General features: G+C 51.9%; 7 protein-coding genes across 7 annotated transcripts; 4 read left to right on the top strand and 3 right to left on the bottom strand.

The window, feature by feature from the left end:
* Window positions 1-904: 904 nt before the first annotated feature.
* INS49_003890 (uncharacterized protein) lies at window positions 905-2,417 on the top strand (the record flags this gene model as incomplete). Its single annotated transcript, XM_043164680.1, has 2 exons — window positions 905-913; window positions 990-2,417. The coding sequence occupies 2 exons, from the start codon at window positions 905-907 to the stop codon at window positions 2,415-2,417; spliced, it is 1,437 nt and encodes a 478-aa protein (XP_043018330.1).
* Window positions 2,418-3,207: 790 nt separating this feature from the next.
* INS49_003889 (uncharacterized protein) lies at window positions 3,208-5,415 on the bottom strand (the record flags this gene model as incomplete). Its single annotated transcript, XM_043164679.1, has 9 exons — window positions 3,208-3,330; window positions 3,402-4,079; window positions 4,165-4,299; window positions 4,431-4,574; window positions 4,647-4,777; window positions 4,849-5,071; window positions 5,133-5,234; window positions 5,294-5,333; window positions 5,393-5,415. The coding sequence occupies 9 exons, from the start codon at window positions 5,413-5,415 to the stop codon at window positions 3,208-3,210; spliced, it is 1,599 nt and encodes a 532-aa protein (XP_043018329.1).
* A 1,243-nt stretch (window positions 5,416-6,658) lies between these two features.
* On the top strand, window positions 6,659-8,659 carry INS49_003888 (uncharacterized protein; the record flags this gene model as incomplete). Its single annotated transcript, XM_043164678.1, has 5 exons — window positions 6,659-6,900; window positions 6,962-7,384; window positions 7,440-7,670; window positions 7,723-8,440; window positions 8,540-8,659. The coding sequence occupies 5 exons, from the start codon at window positions 6,659-6,661 to the stop codon at window positions 8,657-8,659; spliced, it is 1,734 nt and encodes a 577-aa protein (XP_043018328.1).
* A 1,944-nt stretch (window positions 8,660-10,603) lies between these two features.
* On the top strand, window positions 10,604-12,388 carry INS49_003887 (uncharacterized protein; the record flags this gene model as incomplete). The annotated part of the gene is made up of 1 exon (XM_043164677.1): window positions 10,604-12,388. The coding sequence occupies one exon, from the start codon at window positions 10,604-10,606 to the stop codon at window positions 12,386-12,388; it is 1,785 nt and encodes a 594-aa protein (XP_043018327.1).
* A 6,628-nt stretch (window positions 12,389-19,016) lies between these two features.
* On the bottom strand, window positions 19,017-19,364 carry INS49_003886 (uncharacterized protein; the record flags this gene model as incomplete). Its single annotated transcript, XM_043164676.1, has 1 exon — window positions 19,017-19,364. One exon carries the CDS (start codon window positions 19,362-19,364, stop codon window positions 19,017-19,019), a length of 348 nt encoding a protein of 115 aa, XP_043018326.1.
* A 405-nt stretch (window positions 19,365-19,769) lies between these two features.
* Window positions 19,770-20,886, top strand: INS49_003885 (uncharacterized protein; the record flags this gene model as incomplete). The annotated part of the gene is made up of 2 exons (XM_043164675.1): window positions 19,770-20,065; window positions 20,133-20,886. 2 exons carry the CDS (start codon window positions 19,770-19,772, stop codon window positions 20,884-20,886), a joined length of 1,050 nt encoding a protein of 349 aa, XP_043018325.1.
* Window positions 20,887-21,066: 180 nt separating this feature from the next.
* Window positions 21,067-25,198, bottom strand: INS49_003884 (uncharacterized protein; the record flags this gene model as incomplete). Its single annotated transcript, XM_043164674.1, has 9 exons — window positions 21,067-21,528; window positions 21,601-22,158; window positions 22,224-22,517; window positions 22,754-23,074; window positions 23,654-23,751; window positions 23,832-24,246; window positions 24,300-24,339; window positions 24,395-25,002; window positions 25,058-25,198. 9 exons carry the CDS (start codon window positions 25,196-25,198, stop codon window positions 21,067-21,069), a joined length of 2,937 nt encoding a protein of 978 aa, XP_043018324.1.
* Between the last annotated feature and the right edge of the window lie 864 nt (window positions 25,199-26,062).

Raw genomic sequence — 26,062 nt, 5'->3', positions numbered from 1 at the left:
GAACAGACCAGGCTTGGTCCGAGGATGATGTCGCCGTCTGTTGCACCGAGCCACGATCGCAACGACGACAGCCTCATGTCAGTCGCCGAGCGAACAGCGCACAGGGGTTTGAGGTCGACTATGTGAGCCGAGCGAGCGGAACGGCGTGGAGCGCGAGTGCACAATACGGAGACTGAGCAAGGTCAGTCCAACGTGAAATCATGTTGACTGAGTTTGATGTTGGAGGATGCCCGCATGCCTTAGGTAAGCACGCAGGTACATGCATTTATGTACCAGGTAGCCATGTGGATCCGTAGATAGCGGGCAGGCAGCTGCTTACATAAGCAGCGTTGCAGCCCAAAACACCAGAGGCACTGCCCTCTGAGCGTAATTAGCAACCAAGCAACCTACACACCCATACCGTACAGTCTACAGCGTCCCTCGTGATCGTTGCAGTGCTGTTCAGTGGGTTAGGTGCATAAAGAAGCACAGCCACATGCCACATACCAATGCACTTGCTGCAAACTCACAGTGAGCAGCTCTGCGACCAAATACAGGAATTTACGAGCTTGGACGTGATGTCGGAGTTCATATTCAATTCCAATCTTGATACTGCCCGCCAACCTCGACATGTTTTTAAGCCACGGATTCCAGCATTGTTTCTATGACACACGCCGTACTGCCCAGCCCTAACCCTGACCTCACCCCGACCCGACGGACGCTTAGACTACTCCTGGGTCTAGGTCTGGGCTAATAGGCGAGCTAACCGTATGGGGTAATCCTTACTCACGATCCAGGCCCGCCAGGGTCCTCCTCGGCTTCATGACAGCAAAAATTCGAGGATTTCGACACACGGCCTTGGCTCTGCCCGGCACTTTCTGCCGCCCTGACCTGGCCCTGACAAACATAAACCAAATCAATCAATATGGCGACGGTTCAGACAGAGGCTCAGCATTTCGGGTCTCTGCGGTGACCACGAAACACATCCCCTTGTTCTCTTCTTTACACAGCCTGACGGCCATATCTTCCTGCTCGGCTTTGCCCCTTCAGTAATACGGATCCAGCCAGATAAGCCGTCCACCGTCAGGTCTCTGCCTCCGTCACCGCTCCCTTCTACCTCCTTCCTCACCGTCGCCCTCTCTCTCTGCCGGCCCTTGGAGCAAGTTCAGATGAGGGCCTCTGGCACCCTGCTCCCTCCCACGAGCAGCCTGCCTCGGCTGCGCTGCTCTTCCCCAGACGACTTGACCCTGGGCAGGATCGATTGCGCCTTGCAGGATCTCCGCGACATCTACTGCCCCCTGCCTCGAGCCGCCTTCAGAAAGCCGTCGCTTCTTCCCAGCCAAACCGAATACCTGCCAACGCCCGACACCACCATCTCCAGCGCGAGTAGCGGTGCATCGACACCCCAGCACGTCGATTCCGGGTACGCCTCGGGCGACGAACAAGAAACAGACTCGTGCGATGCCGTCGTCACGGACCAAGACCACGTCGCGGAACTTCGCCAGGACCCCTATGAGCGCCAGTTCGCCGTCCGCTGGCTGACGACCCTGATTTCGCGCGCGGACGAGCTGCTCCCCCATGCGGACGAAGACGCCCAGCAGCGGGTCATCGACGACGCCTCGTATATACTGGCCTCGTTCAGCAGCGCGACGGACGCGGAAGAGGACGAGGGCTCGGGTGCGATCGAGAGGGAGTTCTGCTTCGCGCGGGGCGGGCAGGAGGGGGACAATATCGAGGTTCGACTGACGGACGGGACCCCGGCCACAGGGACGGATCACACCGATGTGGGCCTGCAGAGCTGGGGCGCGTCGATCGTAGTGTCGGATCTTATGTGCTCCTCCCCGGAGAGGTTTGATCTGACGACCGAGAAGCTGGGTCGGCAGCCGCGCATCGTGGAGCTGGGCGCCGGGACGGGGCTGGTGGGCATTACCATGGCCAAGCTGCTCCCTCGGCTCGGCGTGCCTGGTGCGACAGTCGTCGCAACCGACTATCACCCCGCTGTACTCGAGAATTTGCATAATAACATTCTTGCAAACTTCGCCGAGCGCGACAGTATCCCCGTCGAGACCTGCCTGCTCGACTGGTCGAGTCCCTGTTTCGACCCACCTCTCCACATTGCGGCAGACATGCTCATCGCCACAGACGTGGTCTACGCCCCGGAGCATGCCGCCTGGCTGCGCGATTGCGCGGCAAAGCTGCTTGCGAAGGATGGCATCTTCTGGCTCATCGCGTCGGTTAGGCCGAATGGCCGGTTCGAGGGCGTCACCGATACAGTCGAGGCATCCTTTGCGGACGTCAAGGACTGTCCCAAGTCAGAAGATGGGAAGATGGTGCTGCGGATTCTGGCGAAAGAGAGGCTCGAGAAGAGGAAGGGTGTCGGGCGGGGTGACGAGGTTGGATACAAGGTGTTCCGGATTGGTTGGGAGGAACTGGAATAGAGAGGGGAAGCTTCACGACGAATAGATAGACACGTGCAATATGGAAGCGATAGAGGTAGACATCGTGGACACCCTAGATAATTAGACTTGCATCATAGAATAGAGGAGGACAGAGATCGTTGTAGAAGGCAAAGAGATGCTTAGAGTAGACTAGAAATCGAAGTTGGAATGAGGTCGCGTGTGCTTGTTGGTGGTGGTCTGATTCTCCTCCACCTTGGCACCTGCCTCTCCAAACTCAAATGCACCCTTCCGCCAATCCCTGTCGGATATTCTCCGATGCGGGCCCTCATCCCTCTTCCAAGCCCAATGAGCCAGCCTTCAAGGTCTGAAAACCCATATATCACAATACTTTTTTTTTAACAGGCAGTTCTCACTCCTATGGCTAGATTGTCTCAATTATGTGGGTGCATTTGCAGTTAGGATTGGGAGTTGCTAACCTCAAGACGTGTTGTAGAGCACCGAGGCAGTCATAACCCCACCCGAATTTTGAAGCTGATCTGACACCAATCCTTTTGTTGTGTATAACACAACACATTCTCAATGTGGGAACGCCAACCTTCCCGCCGCAATCGCTTGATCAATTTGAAGCACACCACACAAAATGTTCCACGTCGTGGCATACATGCTCAAGTGTGTCTCCCTCATGCTATGCTTTCAATGAGGCACCCAAACCGAGGTGTGCAGGATCGGAAGACAACCGAATGACAGTGATGTTTCTCTGATTTCGCCTTTTCACTTACTTGAGGCGTACCATAAGCAATGGTCAAGTACGAATTCAGTTCAAATCAGACTAGCCGAAGACCCCGTCGTTGGCGGGCTCGAACTTGACATGAGGCCGAGACTTGGCATACTCTGGCACGTCGACCAAGTTCTCGCCATTGAGGCCCTCTAGGATTGGCACCGACATTCCCAGCTATAAGAAGGAGACAAAATTAGCAAATCCGAAGCCTGCCGGTAGGATACTGGGACAGGGAAACAACTCACCGCAAACATCCTCAGCTTGACCGCATGCACCATGGTCGCCGCCCCGGCGGCAGCCTTGAACCGCACAACAGCCCACCCAAGGGGCGGCAGGTCATGCACGATGGCCAGGCCGGCGTTGTCGAGGTTCAGCGGGCCGAACCCCGCCCTGACCGCCTCGCTGACCGTGCCGTAGGGGAACGAGCTGTCCCTCTGCGCGCCGAGGACCCAGTGCGGCTCGCCGTGCTTGTACAGCGGGATCGTCTCGTTGAGGGTGTTCTCGATGATGAGGTCGACGACGGCGCCCGCGGGGACGCCGCCGATGATGGGCTTCTCGAACTCGCGGGCGGCGGCTGACTCGCCCTGCACGAAGCTGAACAGCACGGGCGTCATGGACGCGCGGAACAGCTGCCAGGGCTGCTCGTTGATGAAGTACTCGGGGGCGTGCGGCTCCGTCTTGGACTTTTGCTGCCCAGCCGTGAGGCGGTAGGTCAGGTCTGCGGCGGCATGGTCCTTCTTCCTCCACGACTGGCTCGTCGTTGCCGCCGGCACCGGGGAGGGAGGGTAGGGAGGGAGAAAGTTGGGCTCGATCTCTTTGCAATGCGAGCGCACGGTTGAATCCTTGAGCAGGCACACTTCTTCCTCGGACGGCTTTGCCTCGGGGAGTTTCATGGGCTGACCGTAGATTGGCTGCCGCTTCCCCTATTGGCACGGAAAACCGAAGGTCAGACCCTGATTCGTGTGATGCAATGCAATAAGAAAGATGAGGGGTGGGAGGGGCACTGACAGGATAGCGCAGAATAGCATAGCCTTGAAGGTTCTGCAGCACGCTGGTGGACGATATCCTGACCGCGTATTCTTCGGCAGCAGCATCAGTCTTGACGAGCACGGTGACTCTCCCCGCGCTTGGGATGTACGCAACCTAATCGGGAAATGATGCCGTGTCAGTCAGATCTCAATCGGCTCGCCTAGATCCAGGGTCTGGGAGTGCGGTGTGGATGGGTGGGCCAGCAACGCGAGGTGCATAGGCGACTAGGTTGCACCAGAACTGACATGAGTAGTGTAAGGCTCCACGAAGCCGCCGTCGTTGGCCACCACAATCATCTCGTGGCCGTCAATGGCAACCTTGACAGAATGCTCGAACCCCGAATTGAGGAGGTTGAGCATAAGGTATTGTTGACCACCTGTTTCGATGACCTGGGGTAGTAGAGTTTTCTGTCAGCGCATGTGCGGCCAAGCTTAAGGAATGCAAGTAAAGGACTGACTCACCTCATAGTCTGCGGTGCTTGGCGAACATTTCTCCTCGGGCAGGCCCTCAGGCTGGATGCAGCCTTTTGCATCTAGATCGTGGCCATTGAGCTTCTCGAAGCCAGGCTGTCGACAGTGCACTCGGCCCTTGCCTGCCACATGACTCGGATTGTTAGCCAGCCGGATGGACGACTTCTCTGACTCAAGACACACGATGCCTCACCATTGACAATTATAGAGTCGTAGCAGTAGAACTCTGAGCCTTCTGCTCGCATGCGCAGAAGCTTCCAGCCCGTGTCACGATGCTGGTGGTTCTTGATGACCAGGTGTTGAATGTTGCGCTCAGCCTCTTGGATTTGGCGAAGCTCAAGAGGGTTCGAGGTGATGAGGTGGTAAGGACGCTTTCGTGAAGGGCTTGGTGCCACATAGGCGAGGCCGTACAATCCCTGGGAGGTCAGGTCAGACTGAATTTCCCCAGGTCGTCTCTTCTTGTCAAGGCGCACTCACGTCCATGGAGCCAGCTGTTGTGTGCTCGGCGTACCAATTCAGTCCCCATCTGCCAGTGGTGTCGTGGACTGTGGAGTAATTGCCTCTGGGCAGAGTTGGGTACTGTTTGAGACTGGTTTAGTATCTTCGGTGGGTAAGACAAGGGCCGGGCCGGGCCTTACCTGATCCAATCCAGCGGTTCCGTCATTCCATGGTCCATATCTGTACTAAGGGCTTAGTATAACAAGTTGTTTGGCGTGCTCATGGAGAGTCTTCCTTACTTTGTGGATCGATGGTATGCCATGCCGGACCTGTGGAGATGGACTCATGTAAGCGGGGACGGCAACAACAGACAGTCAAGTCACGACATTCAAAGACGTACCAATGAATGGAAGATTGCGCGTAAAGATCATTCTGGACATGCAACTGGACAATGTCGCCTTCCTCGGCATACAATGTCGGACATGGCGTCTGTCCGTTGCACACCAGCATTGGGCGCCATCGACCTCCGTCTGGAGGACTTGTCAGTCCTGGTCAGAGAAGCAGCGAGAAGAGAAAATATCTAACCTTGATTTATCCATCGTGACCCTATGCTCAAGTTGTATGAGCGAACAAGCTGTCCATCTGAACCTGTCTTACCACTTTTGATGAGTGGAGTAGCCAGTCGAGCTGGCATGCCATGGTACCAGAGTTCGAATACCGGCAGGATGGCTACAATCAAGAACAACTGCAACTTATTCATTGAAGTAAAACGTCTCGGAGCCTCTGGTACGGCACATGTCTGCGAGTCCGACTCGGACTTCAGCAATCCTTTGGATTCCATTTTTTACGCGTTGAGGAGGTTGAGGCAGTCGAGGCCGGCGCTGAAGAGGAGGATGCAAGAAATTCGAGCAGATGTCATGGCTGCTTTTGTAACGGGGGTATCAGGGCATGCCAGAGAGTGACAGCCAGACCATGAAACCTCGTTGACCCCGGCTGATCTCTTACCCCAGGTCTGTGAAGGACCCATCGGACTTGGGGCTAGCAATCCATGAACCATTGTGGGTACGCTGAGGTGGATCCCAGGAAGTCCAGACTGGCCTTCCCTAGTTTGGCACCTTATTTTGCCTCTTGACACCTGGGTCTGCGAGTCTCAACGCGGCCCAACTCGAAAATAGTGACACCGTAGTAGCTGAATATCTGCATATACCTAGGTACTACGTAGGTCAAGATCGTCCACCAATGATACTGTGCAACCTCATTACGTGACGCCGTAGCTGCCAGGCTCGGACCTCTTAAAGTGATTTCCTATAGGTCACTTGAAACCCCGTTCATCAGGGCCTAGAGCATCGGTGGTTTTGAGGCTGATCGAATACGCAGGCGTGCCTCATCTGCCAGGATTGGCCTTCAAAAATAAGGTTCGGCTATGTAGAGCGAGGGAGGACCCCCCGCGATATTTACAAGTCATGAAATCTTGAAAGGCCTAGGGCTCTCAATGTCTGATCGCTGGGGCAAAGCTCGAACATTTCCCTTTCCCTGAATCTCCAAACATCTCTGGCATGACAGCCATGGCTAGACACAGAAGTGCCCTTATTTTGCTGCTTCCACTGTTGTTCTCGACAGTGCGATGCCATGCAAAGAGATCCTACAATTTCACAATCACAAATAGGTGGTTTGCTGGGGATGGTCATGGCAGACCTGTATTTGCCATCAATGGCCAGTCACCTGGTCCCGTCATTGAAGCGGATGAAGGAGACGAGATAGAGGTCTTCGTTGACAACCAGCTCACGTCCGAGACAACCATGCACTGGTAAGACCTTGTCCCAACACTTCAGGAATCGGATACTGACAAGCTCGCCGTATCTGCACAGGCATGGGGTCTATCAGATTGACAGGCCATGGAATGACGGCGTTCCAGGTGTGACACAGTACTCCATTCAGCCCAGGGACAATTACACCTATCGCTTCACTGTCCAGCAGCAGTACGGAACGTACTTCTATCATGGCCATTTCGGTCCAGCGTTTGCTGATGGCATGCGTGGTCCCATCTGGATCCGCCCAGCAGCGTGGCGACCGCGTCCTTATGATCTCATCTCATCCTCAAAACACGACATCAAGGCTATGAGAGAGGCAGAAAAGAACCCTCACCACGTTGTGATCAGCGACTGGAACGCCGAGGGGATGGACATCCTCCTCATCATGTACAGAGACACTGGCATCGTGCCTTGGTGTAGCAATTCCATCATCCTCAACTCCAAAAGCAGGACCTTCTGCCACCCTCCAGAGCTCATTGAGTCCGTCGGTGGGCCAGGCAGGAACTCGCTTGGCTGCAAGATGCAGCCCAACCAGGGACTTGTACACCAACGAGCAGGTCTGTGAGGAGACCTTCACGCCACTCGAGGTATTCCAAGCAGCGAAGGGTCATGAGTGGATCTGGATTAACTTCATCCATTCCGGTGCACACCACGAGCTGCAAATCAGCGTTGATGAGCACGAGTTCTACGTCGTTGCTGCCGACGGAGAGTTCGTCCACCCGCAGAAGGTCCATGCGGCGAACTGTAACCTTGGCGAGCGCATTAGGTGAGTGAACAATCGTGGAGACGTCTGCATGGCGCGACCTGACATCCTGCAGTATTCTGGTGCGTCTGAATCAGAAGCCAGGCGACTATGCCATTCGCGTCACGTCACTTCGTGCCGAACAGATCATCCAAGGAATCGGGATCCTGAGATACGCCAAGGACCACCCAAGATCAGATGCGTCTGCATCCGGTCTCGACGCTGTTCCAAACACCAGGCCGTGGGTTCATCTCAACGGCAGTCTCGTCGATCATTCTCTCGTCGCCATGGACGAGACCAAGCTCAGGCCTTTCCCTGCACGGCCCCCTCCAGCCGCATCAGACAGCACCCTCAAGTTCTTTGTCAACATGACAGGCACCAGCTCTTGGGCGCTCAACATCGGCCCCCATCAGGCCTTTCGCCAACAACTTCCTCCACTTCTGTGGGATGACGACTCCCGCGGAGAGACTACTTACAGTGAGGGCTCTCTCCGCAATGGCTCTGTCGTCGACATCATCTTCGAGAACGGCGCCAACGTCACCACACAACACCCGTTCCACAAGCACAACAACAAGGCCTTCATCATCGGCACAGGCACAGGCGGCTTCCCCTGGGCAAGCGTGGACGAAGCCATCCGCTTCGGCGGCCAGGAGGCAAACTTCAACTTCGTCGACCCGCCTCTCCGGGACGGCTGCCGCCTGGGTAACCAGACGGGCGACTGGACCGTGATCCGGTACGACATCGCCTTCCCAGCGGCGAGCATGTTGCATTGCCACATGATTCATCATTTCGGGGTAAGTGCAGGTAGAACGATCTCACATTTTCGCTTATCTCTCGCCATCCGGTTGCCGAAAACTCGTTCCCATTTGCTAACCTCGTTGAAACCCACCCAGGCCGGGCAGCAGGTCGTTCTCCTGGAGGGTGTGGAATCCATGGCCAAGATCCCTGCCGAGGTTAAAGACAGGATCCACGCGGAGTTCATCCCCCCTTTGAGCTATGGTCCATTGGACTGAATCAAATAGCGCGGCCCGCCACATGGCCAGGCACGGTCAGCCGCACGCACGGGGCGATTGGCCTAGTCATGTTGCATATGCGGTGTGGGGGTACGTCACGATAAACTGCGAAAAGTTTATATCTGAGCTAAGTTTCACACGGAGGCGGATTTGCATAGTCGGTAAAGTATGTTTGCACAGATTGTGGCATGTGGGACTTTCATTGGTCAGAGCTCAAGTATGAGAAACTTCAGCCAGATTCCAATGGGCTTCCAAACTGAGGAACTTCCGAGGTTCGACAAAATCAGCCATGGATGTACCGACTTGGATCAGCGCTATGTGAGAGTTTGTCGTTGAGACGCACCACTTTCTCGCAGACTCAGTGTCCGTAGACTACCCCAACAGCCATCATTGTTCATGAGCATCAAGTAGACCCAAGATGACGCTGAAACATTTTGTGGGCCAGAACAGGGTTTACCGGAAGCCAGCAACCGGCGTCATCTGCAGTACTGACCCCGGATTTCGAATCCCGATGTGGTGGAATTCGTAGGTGACGTGCAGGCCATGGCCTCGGTTGAACTTGACTAATGCACAACACGTCCATTTTGAGTTTCATTTTTCGAAGGTACCGTAACCTCAACATGTGGCCCTGCCTACCTGGCCGTTTTCTCGTTCAACCGGAGTCAATCATGCTCTGGAGACACAGTGATTATTCTCACTGCTTGCAACAAAGTCTGCGATTTTGAACTTACCTTGTGGTCCCGTCTCTCGACCATGTCGTTGCTAAAAATGCACTTCCATTAATTCCTCCAATGGAAAGGAATCCGCCCAGGTGTCAAAGTTGCCACAATGTACTGATATTTGAAACGTTGCATCCGAAGGTCAATTGAGTGCACTACTATTTCCCAACTAATTGGGATTCTAGATCATCGGTACAGTTCGCTGCGTTTCCTTGGTTTGCCGGCCGTCGTGGGCCGGCATGATGAATTCCACCCTCCCCGGTAAAGAAAATCTGCTAGCCTTTTCAAAAGCAGCTAGCGAACTTACTTTCATTCTTAATATCTTTCAGCATCTATGTTACGCCCTTTTAATTAAAATTACTTTCTTAGGCTCGGAAATAAGTTAAGAAAGGGCTAGTTAAGTCGAAGAGCTAAGCGCAGCAAATGGCTGATAGGCCTTGCTTGAGCACGACTTAAGGCCCAACCCAATACTCTTTATGTTCCTTAAAACAAGCAAGATGCGTTTTAAAAGTAACTTTGAATGCTAAGGAGCGCCAAGAGAGAAAACCAAACCCGCTAGTTGCTTCTAGACACGCTAGCAGATTATCTTTACCCGGGGAAGGTGGAACTCATCATCCCGGTCGTGGGCGCCCCTGGCGGCCTCAACCAATCCTGTTTGGTGCACGACTCGTGCCCATTGCCCAATACAACATTGCCTCTGTTGAGTGGCTGGCTGCGCGAAGTCCCTTCTAGCCCTACTCCCACGCGCGCGCGCACGGGGCTCGAGTTCGCGATGCTCTGCATATGGAATCGGCCACAGGTTCGAGATCCGCAATGCAATGCAGCCGAGGTCATGGGCTGCCGCCTCCCATTGTCCCTATTCAGCGCGGAGGTTCTTCGCCTCGTATCGTTACAAGCCACTCCCAGATGCGTCACAGAATCCGAGATCTGGGAGCTTCATCCGCCTCCTCGAGGTGAAGGCGGCCGATCGTGGAGCTAAAGGCTCAGATCGAACCGGCTGTGACTTTCGCTGCTCGCTTAGGATATTCAGGCAGTCTCAGGCGCCCGAATTCCAAGCCCTGTCCTACACCTGGGGCGATCCTCTTTCGCTTCGCCCGGCAGCAGCCTGAGAAAGCAGACTCCTCCGCTTTTCCAAGGACTGCCCTCGAAGGCTCGGTACTTCTGGATTGACGCAATTTGCGTCGATCAGTCCAATGTCTTGGAGCGTAATGCCCAGGTCTCGATTATGGGGGATGTGTTCCGTGCAGCACAGAGTGTTACCGTTTGGTTAGGTCCCGAGGACCAATTCACAGCCGATGCGCTCGCGGCCGTTGAAGCCATCTCGCCTCTCATGGCTTTGACGGCCTCCAACTCAGACCCCGAGGCGAGACGGGCCTGGGATAATATCAGTTATACGGACTTCTTTGACGACAGCTGGTACTCGAGGATTTCCAAAGCAACCGGGCTTCGAGGCAGCATCACCCACCGTCAATGGCTCGGCCTTCTCGCCCTGCTCAGCCGACCCTGGTTCCAGCGGGCCTGGGTCGTGCAGGAGCTGGCTCTTGCGAGGCAGGCAACCGTCGTCTGTGGCGAGCAAATAGTCCACTGGACCCGACTGGCGGCGACGCTCACATTCATACATGCCAAGAGATGGTATCACCACCTGTGTACCGAGAAGATGCGGCACATTGCCAGCCTCCGCGATGACCCTGGCGTGTATTCCGAGTTCCTGGCCTCGCGGACCGAGTTCCCCACTGGTACATTCTCGCTGATGCGGACGAGGAAGATTCTAAGACACAACGCTCGTGGTCCCCTGTTGCCCAAAGTGATGGCGAGCAGTGACACACTTTCCCTGTCTGACAATCCCTGGGAACCCAAGCCGGGCACCGTCTCGCTCGATACGCTCATGCAAGTCCACCGCGACAAGCTTGCCATCGACCCTAGAGACAAGGTGTACGCCTTCGTGGGCCTCGCAAATACAAAGACGTTGGTATGCGGGGCGCCTGCAACGTCCGTCCGGCCAGACTACGAGCTTCCCGTCCAGGACGTCTACACGCGCCTGATGGCACAGTTGCTCCTTGCCCACGGGGGTCTACACCTGCTGTCTCATGCCCAGGACCCAAGCTTGACAAAACTGGAGGGCCTGCCGAGCTGGGTGCCTGATTTCAGCGTCCAGCTAGTGCCGTACCCGCTGAGGTTCCGTGGCACCGCGTCTTGGTCAGCGTGTGGAAACACACGATGGCAGCCTCCGTCGAGTGACGAAGACTTGAAGCAGGGCATACTTCGTGTTCAGGGGTCAAGGATCGGTGTAGTTGAAGAGACTGCGCTGTTGCAGAACGAGGCAGAATGCTCTGCAGAGTACTGGGCTACTATCGTGAACCTGGCACTGGGTCTGGAGGAGAAGTATCCACAGCTCCCAAATTGGACAATCGTCCGGACAAAGCCTCAGTCTCGTCTGGAAGCCCTCTGGCGGACTTTAATAACTGACCTATACTCACGGCAACACCCAGCCCCAGACCACTGCGGGAACTTGTTTATGGAGTACATCCTGAATCTACAGATCAGGCACACCCTCGCACCCTGGTCGGACGTTGACTTCATGCCCCACCAGAGCCACACCCACGCCGAAAACATCCAACCCCGCTGGCACGACCTGCTAAGATCGGAGCCAGAAGGCCTCGCCGTGTACAAGAGGCGCATGTCAACCATTATGGAGAACATCTTCCAGGGCACCTACTCGCCGATGAACCTGGCAGAGCTCCAACACGATCTCGACATAGCCAGCGGCAGCTCAAGGAGGCTGTTCAGGACGAACAACGGGCTCCTCGGCACGGGGATGAAGTCGGTTAAGAAGGGTGATGAGGTCTGGATTTTGGCTGGCTCTAAGCTGCCGATGCTTGTGAGGAAGAGATCGGCCTCTGGGTATAAGAAGGAGTTTGGACTGGTGGGCGAGACATATGTTCATGGCATTATGCACTGGGAAGGCGGTGGGAATGATCTGCCTGGGTTGCAGGATATTGTCTTGACTTGAGGTTATAGAACTCATTATCCTCAAACTGTATCGTCTAGCTCCTCAGGGTAGACCCAATGCTGTGTTAGAGCCATCATGATGGCAACGGTCAACTGCGACGTAGGTCTATACGAGACTACATATGAATCACTTCCCTCTTCGCCGCAATCTCCCCCCTCAGTCTTCTCACATATGATCCTTCAGGCTCGAAGCCAACCCCAACATTGCCTAGCATTGCTATCGCTATAGAGACTTGAGAGGGCTCCATGAGCGATTCAAAATGCATGTTAGGGCCAGTAAGCATCGGGTATGTCTTCGAAACTGAGATCCATGACGACTATGACTGAGCTCGTCGGCCTGCGTTGGCCGTGGGTAGGTGTGACTAGGTGGGCATCTGATTGTTCGAGCGACTACCGAACGGACGAGAGAGCCAATGTAGCTCATGAAGGCCCAGAAGTGGTAATGAGCAAAGCCGACAGGGCTCGTCGCTCAAAAGATTTGTCATTTTTGCACCATTCCCATGGGTGAGTTGGACCAGCCAAGTGAGCCGCCGCCCACAACTTGCTTCTCACACTGTTCCTTCAAAATTGTGGTGCAGTGATGAGGAGGGAGCATACGGCTGGGCTCCTCCCCGTCACTCATTGTGTATTCCCTATAAACATGTAAACTTTCTTCCCTTGGCTCCTCAGTTTTTCTCGGCTCACTCAGGCCTCACACAAGTAAAAGACCACACCGATTTCCAAAAACGCATCAACTTGTTATCTACCATCACGACCAGCAGCGACACGACTCTTCAGTGTCAACCCGACAGCAAATATACAGTGACTTCCTCAAGAGACTTCAGCATGCCTAGCCAGAATCAGCACCAGAACCACGCCAATGACACCTCGGCTGGAGGCACCGGCGGGCCGCAAGCCGGGTATGCGTATTCCTACCAAGTGGGTGCACCTATCTCGGGTTATTCAACTTATATCCTAACCGCACCTCCGTCGTGGCCGCGAGGCCACCAGCCGAGCGATCAGCAACCCGGTCAGCAACCTCAGACCGACCAGACCGGCGGATCTGGTGGCCCGGGAGCCTCACGCTAGACATCAACACAGCAGTAGTAGAGGCCTGGCCGACCGAAACGGACGGACACCTGAGAAAACTGCCAAGCTCACCAATTCGAAACAACACGGGATTTCCTGGCAAAACATTGCAGTCAGGGTGGATCTAATCATCTGGGGAATTGGGCGCGAAGCAAGCGTTCGCGACGGCTGTGGAGGAATCAACATACATACCAAGGCGACTGTCGCGGGATCATGCTGCCAAGCCGATCTCCCGGGAATACACAAGTATGGACTCTGGGCTCAGACGTATGTGGATGATTGAGTCGTACAAGATGATCTGTCTGGAAACAGTCGCTCGGTTCTCTATACATAAGCATACTAGTATGGCTTAGATTTTTTGGAGCATAAATCAAATATTTTGGAGCAATGTTCCGATCTACGGATCAGCCTTTGCGGACACCTCGAATATGAGAGATTGTGAACAAGTATGATGCAGAATGTTTGGACATGTTTGCGCAAAGGGCGAAATGATGGCGTCGAAAGGGGCTAGAGCAAGTATCCCATTTGTGTTCATGACTCACGGAGGCACCATTAAGGCGATCATAAATTCATCATAAGCCTCATCCTGGTCTGTGCAAGCATGGACATGCATGTGAGCGGTGAGATGGATGTGCATTCATATGCTACTAGGTTCAACTCATATGTAACCGACGAAACAAATGATTTCACTCCAGGAGCATCAGTGTCTAGCGGCGTCCAGGGACAGCTCCGCTCACTCTGTGGCAGGTGATATGATTTGCGAATGACTTTCGTTTAAACTGTTTGATTCTGGTTGTACTGATCACGATGTGTTCGGTGCCTATTACTCTTCAAGTTTGAGATCCAGGGAGCACATCACATCCGTGACAATCAAAAGTTGCCGAGACGGACACAACAGTTCCCCTTTGCTTGCCCGGCTCCAACAGTTCTGTTCCCTCAAACTTTTAACTCGAAGAGATCTTGCCTTTTTCTCCTTCAGGGTTTTTGGAAAGCAAATGCGCAGCACGAATTCCCAGTGCATGTAGTGCTGAATATACTATGATCATGCGGAAATGGTCAAGTGCAGCTCCGCGGAAATCAGTCCAGGCCAGAACAACTCAATGAGCCATCGGTACGGAAGCCGAACGACAGAGGATCCGCCTGCCAACTTTTAGCAACAACAACAAATGCTTTTGCAGCAAGAGCCGCAGCACTCCAAGTCAGCGAATGGTGAACAGTCAGGAATGACAGAACCACCAATATATTTTCCATCGCTTGTTGATCTCTGGCGACCGACACCAGAGTTTCTGATTAACTGGGAAACTTGTGGCTTCGATGACTTGATTTTGGGGCAGGGGACCAGAATTGAGAGGGACATTCTCTACGTGTATGACCGGAAGAAGGGTCAGGATGATATTGCAGCCCAATGTTTGCATTCTGTTGGGCTTGAGTTTGAGGGACAGGAGTTTTAGGACTGTTGAGAGAAGGTGAGAAAGTAAAACCACACCATTTTTACGAGCTTGGTGGAGAGAGGTTGTTGTACGTAGTCTGTATCGACTTTTGGTGAATGCCATGGGCAAGGGCCGAAAGACATCTGAACAAGAAGCTGTGGCATTTTTAGCCTCCTGTGCTTGGTCGTGACCATCATTGAATCGGAATATCAGATGCACACAGAAGAAAGAGAGAGATAAGGAAATATTGATTGAGTGAAGAGGGACAGCCAAGTTAGTCACTGCCCATGTTGTATCTCTCACCCTCTTTCAGCCGAGGGTTGTGACTTAGAGATAAGAAAGTCAATCACGAGTGAGAATCTCTCAGTCACTGCTTGTGTATTCTATATAAATATGTGGGCTGTCGCTCCTCTGCTTCTTGATTTTCCTCATCCCTCTTATGCTTTGGAAGAGCTATCATACAGATCAGTCACAAAAGCAACCCAATCTGTGGTGTCAGACCCGGAGAAATAAAACAGCAACGTATTCAGCTGCCTCCAGAATGTCTGATCAGTACCTACATCGTGAAGGTGGCTCATCCTTTCATGAGGGCCACGGCGGACATTTCATCAACAATAGAAATGCCGAAATCGCGGGAACCTCTCTTTCTGAGGCTGAGAACGAAAGCACATACTTCACAGACTCCAGTAATATGCCACTGGCAGTGTCTGGTCAGATTACATCTTTTGGAGACAAATCATCTTTTACTGGAAATGACAGTGGACATCTTTCCTACATTTCCTATTCCGGGATGCCCAGTCCTCAACTAGAATACCACACAAATTTCTCAATGGACTCGGAATTTAGTGGATCTGGTCTAAACCCACATCCTGAGGGCAACTCATCCTTCACTGGAATTGACATCAAATATTTATTCAACATTCCCCATTCCGGGATTGCCAGTTCTCAACCTGAATACCACACAAATTTCTCAACAGACTTTAGTAGATCTGGTCTAACCCCATACCCGGAGGGCAACTCATTCTTCACTGGAAACTTCGGAGATCCTTCCTGTGATATCGGTGTGGCGGCAACTCTCAATTTTGGGGAATACGATGAAACCAGATATTCAACAGATTTGAGCAATCCTGATCAAAATTATCAATTCGGAGACGGCTTGTCTTTTTCTGGTGACGCCGGCGAACTGTTTTCAGATGCCTCCGGTGCGGAAATCCTCGATAATGCAGCCTACAATGCGAAGGCTCTGCTATACCCTGACATGATGCCGGAATCTGCTGTGGGCCCGCAGAGTGGTCACAATTGGCAGGATGCTCCTCAATCTGGTGACAACCACAACATTGGACCTTCTGACTCGGATCAACCAAATGCATCGCCACCGCAGCCACGGAAGCACGGGCGTACTCGTTCTGGTGACGACTACAACATTGAACCTTCTGAACCGGATCAATCAAATGAGTCGCCATCGCAGCCACAGAAGAGGCGGAGATGGACAGAGGAAGAAGAAAAAAAAAGCTCTGGATGTCGTTTGAAAACGGGGTGCCCGATAAAAAGATTGGTGAAGAGCTGGGCCGTACTGCCATGAGTTGCAAGCTTCACCGTCTTATCCTTCGCGAGAAGAACAAACCTGAGAGTTATGTGCCTATCCTTCGCGTGAAGGACACAAGCCGTGTCGACCAGGCAGCACCGGGTCTGAAGGACCAAAGTCTTGTCGACTGGAATATGCCGGGTCTGAGGGACTGGGTACATGATCAACTTGAAAGCATTCGCAAAATTCAGAATGGCGGCCTCTGGATGAATGCTTGGGACACTGTAGCCGAGAAGCTTAACAAAAAAAACAAGACCAACCTCGAGGGAAAGGACGTGGTTGCTAACCTGCCCTACCGTTTAGATGTTCATGCTCAACCACGTACATGGACAGAACACCCGAGTTTAGACTACTCAGGTGCAGATAGCTGATGCTTAAGGCGTACAAGATAACTTCTCAGAGAGCAGCCACTTAGCTCTCTATATTTTTCTTTTTTATGGAGTACTTAGCGCAAAGAATGCGTAACACAAGAGAAGCAATCAAGAGAAGTATTCTTGTGACTTGTCTTAAACCTGTGACAGACAATGAGCGTGAAAGACCCTTGCACATGCAATGCTAAAACTCATTTGAACCGCCCCAGGGTATAGAAGTATCATCGTGATGGACGTGAGATGAGCCTAGCAATTACTTTCTGTTGTTTCGACGTCCCAGGGGAGTGAGCTCTGAGAATTTGTTCTGAGTCTCCATAAAAAGATGGTCTTAAAGAAGCGACTACAAGCTTGGAGATTCATGTGGAGCAAGTGCTTGCTCAAGGAAGTGACAGATTCAACCTTCGTCCAAGAGACATTAGCCCTCAGTAGCCTCAAGATATGACTGCTCCTAACAGCAAGTGTTTCTACATTTGATGATAATTCTCATTGTTAACATGTCTAGGGCTTCGGCCACATTGTGTGTTTTTTTTAAAAAATGAACTATTCATTGGTCTGTTTGCTATCTGCTTAGCTTTCCAACTATTCCTCCTTAAGGTCTTGCATAAAGTTGCGAACAGCTTAATATATTTACTAATAATCCTTTAATATAAAACCTTAAAACCTTTTTTTACCCTTAATTCTTAATTATTTTTAATCCTTTGAAATATCTTTTAATTATTAATAATTAAAAAAATAAATTTAAAGCAGTATAATATAATTATACTTCTTTATATTGCTTATTTTATTATAAATATTATGTTTATTTCTCTTTAAAGGTTTTATAATAGCTTTAACGTGGTTTACCAGGTGGTGGCCGGTATCAGATAGTGGCCGATTAGGTACCTTTTTGCAGGAAATACACCAAAGTAGGTACGTTAGTAAATACTAGAAGCTGCACTATTATTTACTAACATTTCTTTATATAGAAATATCTTTATAAAAGATTTAAATATAAGCTTAAAAATAAGAACTTAGTTTAATTTTATAGTTATAAATATAAGATTAAATTTATATCTTAATTAGGCTTAGTTTAAAGAAGTTATTAAGGTGTAAAAAAGCGTGCACGGACGTTTTTTATATGTAAAAAAAAATCGGCCACTATCTGATACCGGCCACCACCTGGTAAACCACGTTATAAAATAATTATAAATAATTATCATGGAAGTAATTTTTTGTTATATTTTTTTAAGGTTTAAATATTAATTATAATAATAACTTATTTAATAAAGGTTTTTTTTAAAAGCTTATAATATTTATTAATATAAATAAAAAGAGATTAAGGTTTTAATTAAGATTATATTTATAAGATTATTATTTTTATAAAGAGATTATTTTAATCTTTGCTATATAATTAATTGCTTAATTTTAACCTTAAAGCGCCGTGGTAAATTAGTTTTAGGTTACTTATATTAACGGTTTATAGCGCCGCTAAAAGCAGTTCTTGCTAGCCTTGTTTATGCAGCTGTTATAAGGTTATATTATTATTTTCTTAACTATAAGCTATAATTATGTTTAAAACCTATTATTATCAACATTATATTGTTTTTTTAACGCTGGGTGTTTAAGCGTTTATTACTATATAAAGGGATTAAATGCATATTACTTAAGAAGCATATGTATACAGATTAAAAACGAGACCACTTAATATGTCTAGCGTATTTTATTGTAATGCATCAGACATTGAGTAATTCTATCAACCATCCTTGCCAGCTCTGCTATATCCATGCCTCAAACCCTCGATTTTGTGGCGTTCTGGCTCGCCCAGTCCTCCTTGAGTGCATTTGAACGCTAAGACATCTGGACCAAGCCGTCGTACACCCCCCGCCATCAACCGCCGAGTGTGCGAATATCGATGGGACGGCCGGTCTTGATATCCAGTAGGTAACGGAACCCTTGACTAGGGCGACGATGGCTTGTAACTTGAGCGAAACGAGACACGTTGTTCTGTTGCTGCGCGTTGCCTCAATGCGGTCCTCGCGGTAGGCTGCGATGAGCTGTTTTGAAGGTCAGCTTCGCTCAGCGAAACGCTCGGAGGGGTGGGATGGGGGTATCAGGGGGAGATGGTAGTCACACGCACCGAGTCGGGGTACCTGACATGGCTGCGGATATCCAACTCATACTTGCGCACGACAGGTATCACATCCTAGCGCGTATCATGCCGTCGTATTCCTTCTCGCTGAGCCACTCGTCGTAGCCTTCCATAAATTGGTGGAAGCAGGCACGTAGGAAGTGCAAGTACTGCGAATGCATTACATGCCCGAATGGGTCTTGGTGTTCGGCCCACACGACGCCGCGCTCAGCCATGGTCTTAGGGTCGTAACCCATAGCCTCGAGGGTAGAAAGGGCGCGGCCGCGGAGTGCTGCGTACGGGTCAGTGTTGGGGTGTGACTTCGGAGAGCCGGCGTGCGAATAGGGTGAGAGATAGGCCGAGTTGGCCAGCCGCATGCTGCAGCTGGGAACAGGCGGGGCGATGTCGTCCGGCATCACGGAGTCAAGGTGGTCATTGGGTTGCAAATTGAATATTTCAAGATCAGATTTGGCACAGAAATGGAGTGAGTCCAGCTTTATCTCAGCCAAGGAAAGATGGCACGTGAAAGGGAGACAAGGTAGCCCGGCTTGGACGGCGCCTGGATCACAATCCTTCATCCCAGAAAACCATCCGCTGTAACGTTATTCAGCATGCGGGGACTTTTAACATTTAAGTTGTCAGACAAGCACGTACCGACGTTGTGAAATAGGATCAGCGTCTAATGTGGTGCGGGAGGATGGTCAGATGTCAGCACTTAAGAATTGCGTACGTGGCATTCCCATCTCACCAACTCTTCTTCCTGAACATTTCTCTCCGCCGCAGGAACATTGACACTCGAGGCACGTAACTTCCCCTCGAATATGGCGTCGCAGAAGCTCTTCCAGGCCATTCCGGCCTTTCCGGACGACATACCCACAGCATCCATGAACACCATCTCACTGGCAAAACTGAATTCCGGCGACGAAGCGGCCGCAAGAAGTCTCCTGACCGCTTGTCAAGAGCTAGGCTTCTTCCTGCTTGACCTGAACGGCGACACCCAGGGAAACGAGTTGGTTGAGATTATTGACCAGCTCTTCTTGGCGGGCAAAGATATCATGGACCTCCCACTAGCTGAAAAAGAACAATACCTGCATGATGCCCCCCGAAGCTTCCTTGGGTAGGTTCTACTCCTGTGCTCCATTGCTTATCTACCACTCCTTAAGTCTTCCCCCTGACATCCCAAGGTACAAACCACTCGGCGGTGCCAAAACCGAGACCGACAAACCAGACCGATTCGAGTGGTTCAACATCGGACAGGACGGCCTCATGGGTACTTCAGCCCTGCAGCCGCTCCCGCCCATCATACACTCGCAACTGGAGCTCTTCACCTCGTTCATGAAGCACGGCCAGAGCATCGTCGCCACAGTCAACACCGCCATCGCAACCCAGCTCGGCCTGCCACCCGACACCTTTACCTCCCTGCAGGACCCCACCAAGCCGTCCGGCACCGTCGTCCGCTTCATAAAGGCGCCCGCCAGCCCGGCCGAGGAGGACCTCCGCACCAGCATGGGGCATCACACCGACTTTGGGAGCATCACCCTGCTTGCGAACCTGCTCGGCGGCCTGCAGATCCTGGCCCCGGGAAAGTCCCCCGCGGATGAGTCCGCCTGGCTGTGGGTGCGGCCGCGCCCGGGCTGTCTGGTAGTCAACCTGGGCGACGCTATGGTCCAGTGGACGGGCGGGCTGTTGCGCAGCAACGTTCATCGCATCAGATATGCACCCGGTGCCCAGCGTTTCCATGATCGGCTCAGTCTGGCTCTTCTGGTCAGGCCAGAGCGTAATGCAAGCATGAGGAGGTTGATCAGCGGGGAAGGAGAGGAGGATGAGGGCAGCCAATACACTGCCTGGGAGTGGGAGGTCAAGAAGACTATGTCATATGTCATGGGTAATGCTGTCATGCAAAGCAAGGGAGGAAAGCCACTGGTGATGGAGGCTTAGATTGAGATTCTAGTGTGTTTCTTATTTCCCTGGCCATCACCACAATCACTATCGGAGGCAAGAAATATCGGCATACGGATGCTTATCCCCTACGTGATTCTGTTTTAAATATTCAAGCTTGTTGAATTTTCCTATCATTTCTACCCGGGCCAGAATGATTCAGCATGCTCACCTATCTCTCTAGTAAATAGCCTCCCGACGGCGAATGAAATGTACCGGGGGTTCCCGCAGAGGAGGCGGGGAGGGAGAGCGGCTACGATACACATACGGCCGTTCCCTTTCCCGCAGCCTTAAGACGGCAGGGCCCCTGGAATAGCGATCCATAAGGGGATCCCCGTCCCAATAGTCATCCGGGATCCGTTGGTATGCTCTCCTCCTCACGTGCGGCCCAAACGAAACCCAGCGCAGGATGTTGCCCAGCTCGCCCGTCCACAGCAGCCCGAAGAAGACGACGGCCGCCGTGACGGGTACGGCCGTGGCCCAGTACGCCCACTGGCCCAGCTCCGTGTCCCGCACGTCCTTGGTGTTGATGCCGAAGATGCTCGCCACGGAGCTGAGCGGGAGGAATATCACCGTGACGATGGTGAAGGCGTAGATGGCGCGCTCTTGGCGGTCCTTGGTTGTCTCGACCTTGTTTTGGTTCTTAGATGCTGTCAGTAAGTGGACACAAGACGAGGGTAATAGAGGTCTACGGGATGGGGCGTGCGCGCGAACCTCTTCCTCGAGCAAGGTGGCTTGGTGCCGGAACTCGCCAAACTCGCGCTTCCGACGCTCGACGTGGCGGAAGCACTCCTCGGCAAACAGCTTGCGGAAGCCGCCCACATCCGTGGGCGCGAGCTTGAAGTCCGGGTTTGACTGGGTTGCGGTGTGGTATACATAAGGGTCCTCTTCATAATAACCAGCGTGCGTTCGGATCTCCCGGTCACGCTCGTCCCGGTATCTCGGCCTGTCGTATACGTAGGATCTCGGGTACTCGACATCGTGCACATGCGACCTTGCTGGCCCTTCATGAATCCTTGAGGACGACCTGACCCTTGAGAAATCGGGCTCGCGCTCCACCAAGCTTTTGGAGTATTCATACCCGATGTTCGGGTGCTCGGTTGACGCCATGTATTCGCTCTTAATGACCTGTGGTTTGAATTCATTTTCTAGGTTCTCAACAATTCGATGTTGAGCGTTGAGAGTCTTCATTATGACCGATAGTTCCTGCTTCAGGAGTCCTATTCTACGTTCATGTAATCGATCTGAAGGCTTGTTCGAAATGTCGGCCGCCTAGAAGTAAATTGTCAATTCTGTGTAAATGGTGCTTTTCAGCTGTCTGGACTTCCTTTGCTTACCACAGATTCGAGGTATGCGGAGTAAGTGTGACCGATGTCTGGAAGACCTGCTGTTGAATCTTGGAGCATCTTCAAACCCATCAACGTGCAGAGTTCTATGGGCGAGATCACTGCATTCTCCATGAGGGATTTCCCGGATAAGGATTTGACGATATTCTCGATGCCTTCCTCAATGAGAAGCTGAGCATGGACGAGAAGGGTCTCGCTCATGACATCATCGTGTGGCACGAATATAAGGCCCATTGTAAGATGCAGCCAGGCATTTTTGAGATCGTCAGGGACAACTATGTCCAACTGGCTGGGGTCAGTGGAGTAGCCAATGGTCTCATTGAACGAAGTGATAGTGACGGTCAAGCTTCTTGTGATCCTACTAATTAAGAACCGTTGTCGTCGAATTTTCCTCGGCAGTGGTGAGTCTTCTCTCTGGGACTGCGCCATTTCGAGTTAGCCTCTAGGTGGGTTCTCATCACGTAGATATTTAAAAAAAGAAGAAAAAGAAAAAGAAAAAAAAAGTCGGCCTTGACGCTCACCTCAACGAGCAATTTCACAGCGCCCCAGAACTTGCCCACAGTTGCCACCTTAGAATCAGCCGGGAAGAAAAATCGGAAAATGATGTCGGCGGTATTGAAAATGTCCACCACTTCCTCGTAGTCTACCTGGTCTCTGCTGGATGAGTCCGGGGATTGGCTTAGAATCGAGCCACGCTTCTCCAATATTCCATGAACGTTGTTACGAGACGACGGATTGCAACTTCGGTAGGCTTTGCGATCTGTGAAATTTGTCTGATTCAGGAGAAAGTCTTCAATCTCGAGGAGATGTTCGTTGAGGACTGATTCGTCGACACCCGCGGGCTGTGGAACGCCTTCTAGAAATGCAAATATCGAGACAGACTCAGGCTTGGGAATGGAATTCGTCCTGTTTGACATATCTGGCTTCCAGTCAGGGGAAAGATTTTTGCTCTGCACTGCACTTGGCTTGAGACCAGCCTGTTGATTCTGCGTGGAGCCTTCGGTGTCTGAAGTTTGGGTACCATTCAGCAATCGTTGAAGACGTCGAGGTGGTGGCTTAGGGTCCGGTCTGTCTTGATCGTGAGCTTTGACTCTAAAATAAAAAGAGAACATGTTCACAAATGAATTTGAATCTCCCGGCTTACCCAATATCAACATCGATGGCTAGGTTCGCGCGCTGAGCTCCCTGCCAGATCCTAGGCCAATCGTCTGCATTTACTGGGCTTCTATGCATGAAGAAAACCAAACGTCTCGGCCAGAACTCCCGAAAGTGAGAGAGAAAGTCCTTGTCAAGTCAGCAAATCTACTAATCGTCTGCATCCACCCAGAAAGCTTGTAGCTTACAGTCCAGGTTTGACATTCTTCCAAGGAGAAGGCCCACACAACAGATCCACGATACGAGACTATCAAGCGCGGCATGACTTGAGCCATAGTATTTTCTATTGTGATCTTAGTCATTGCCTCTCTGGATTCAGCACAGAGAGCATCTTCGGTCATGCGTCCGTAGGTCAGGAGTAGAGCTAAAAAATCAGATTGGTCAGCACCATGCCCCGGGTTGGTGCAAGACAGACTGAGGGGAGAACAACAGGAAGACATTTACATTTGTCGACTATGAGACACCACAGCTGCGCGATGTGGAAGCAACGTCCATTCCCTCTCCTGCCGATCTGGCAGACTGCCTGTTGCATGTCCCGCTCCCGGGCGGTCTTCGAGAATTGAGCCTGAAGGAGTGTCTGCACGGGAAACTCGGCCGAGTTCTCGGCCGATAGCAAGCCGGAGTAGTTCTCGAGGCTAAAGTAAGGGAGGCAGACCCATGCTGCTGTCCGTGACGCAATACTGCGATTCTTGCCACCGTCTGGTATCCGGTACGGCATGACTGCCGGTTCCATGTATTGGACGTCTTTGCCCGTCGATGTCTGTATGGTCTTGACGAATTTTCGTTTGACGCGAGGGAGAAGCTGGGCAATTGCTTTCCTCTCTGAAGCATCCAAAGCGGGCACCTGAGACGCGATGTTCTGCATTTTCTGTTAGCGAGAGCTACCAAAACACCAAGAACCTATTCAATTACTGCAAACTCATCAAAGTTCATAGAAGATCGTGTCGTGTGTCTATACAAATTGTTAGGAAAGATGGGATGCTCAAGGCCCAGAATGGAGGACTTACATCCACCTGAAGAGATGCTTCTGCTTGACGGCAGTGGTTTTCTGCACTGACAACTTCACTGTATGCGGGTCACCCAATCGACTTTCACCAGTATACCGAGACTCAAAGACGTAAGTAGCTCGGACACGTGAGGCTCCGCTCTCTTGCGATACTGAGCCATTTTCTGACTTTTCTACCTCCTCGTCATCAGTCTTGGCAGTGCGAGAAGAAGATGGCGCTCGTGATGCACGCGTAGGAAAGAAAGAGTACACTGTGGAGCTATCGTTTTCAGTGTACCCAGACCCGCGGCTGGAGTTGTGGTATATTGGAATTTCGGCTCTGTCTCTGGGGCTAGACGAATCGCTGTCGTAGCCATAATATTCATCATCCGCAAATCTGGTCCGTTTGGGGCGAGATATCCGAATTTCTCTGCGCTCAACCTCCCTCGGTGGCGACGGTGACCTGTGGCGAGGGGTCTCGCTGATACGCGGGCGACTGGTTTCTTCACTCTCCTCTCTACGGTCCACGGCTTGAACGTAGTGCACCTGTTGCTGGGGGTGGAAGGCGGGCTGAGCATAATATGGGCCGGAAGAGGGACCTGCAGGATAGACTGGGGCATAGTAGACCGGCTGAGTAGAGAATCAGTTTCTGGTCTCGTGTCTGGCGTCAAAGGCCAGGACGTACCTGCGGATTACCGCCATAGCCTAGTCCAGGGGGTGTGGCATACGTCGTTCCAGGGACAGTAGCAGGCGGCCCTTGTTGTTGCTGCGTGGCGCCGAGGCGGGCCGGTAAAGTCTCACGACGACGAGGCGGAGGAAACTCCATAGTCAAGTGTCTCGTGATGTGTAAATGTTGAAGTTTGTTTTTAACAAGTTGAGCTGACATTCTCACTCGAGAGTAGCCTGAAGGATTTGCGGCTGGAAGTGCGGGGGCTAGACAAGTTGCTGTCCCGAATCATCGGGGCTGACAGTTTGCATATATGCAACCCTACGATCGTGCCATTGACAAAGTTGGCTAGACGTTGCTGTAAGCTGAACAAGTCGGTCTGGCTGTCAGTATGAAGTTCCCAGAACATCTGATACACTTCTGGGGGATCATGAAGGGTGGTGTAGCGCGTTAAACGTCCACACTCAATTACAAGCCAGCGGACGTTGTTACGATTGAACCACAACACGGCATCAGGGCTGCGAGAAATGCAAGCAGTAGATTCTCGAGTCAACAAGTCACATCGATACCGGGTGTATATGCCTAGGTAAGGATAATACGCTCGATCCTGTGCTAAAACATAAGATATAACTGAGAAGACGTGAGAAGCGAAGAAAATGGAGGACGATGGGGTTGTGTCTTGACGCGCTTCCTAACCAGCATTGAGGAATTGAACAGCTCGGATAGTCATTCGGGCAGCAAGCAGTCTTCCTTTGAAATCAGGTAGAGGTTGAGAATGTCCAGTATCCCATTGACAGCGCAGGCCGACCGGTTAGTCTGGGCCTTATGTGGGACAAACGGTCGATGAGGAGTGGTTGGCAGTTTTGCGAATTAGCCCGAGTATTGGAACTTCAGCGGTCCCATCCTAATCGTAGTACCACGCAGACAGCCGACAAGCCAGGCTCCTGTGGTCGAGAAAGCGAGGCACAAACACGAGCGACGCGTCAGGACCGGACCGCGCCGCAATCGAGATGCCCCTTTCCA

The sequence above is a fragment of the Diaporthe citri genome (assembly GCF_014595645.1).
Source record: "Diaporthe citri strain NFHF-8-4 chromosome Unknown scaffold_11, whole genome shotgun sequence".
NCBI lineage: Eukaryota > Fungi > Ascomycota > Sordariomycetes > Diaporthales > Diaporthaceae > Diaporthe > Diaporthe citri.
The sequence above is the reverse complement of the archived record's forward strand: the minus strand, read 5'-3'. Positions and strand labels throughout refer to the sequence as shown.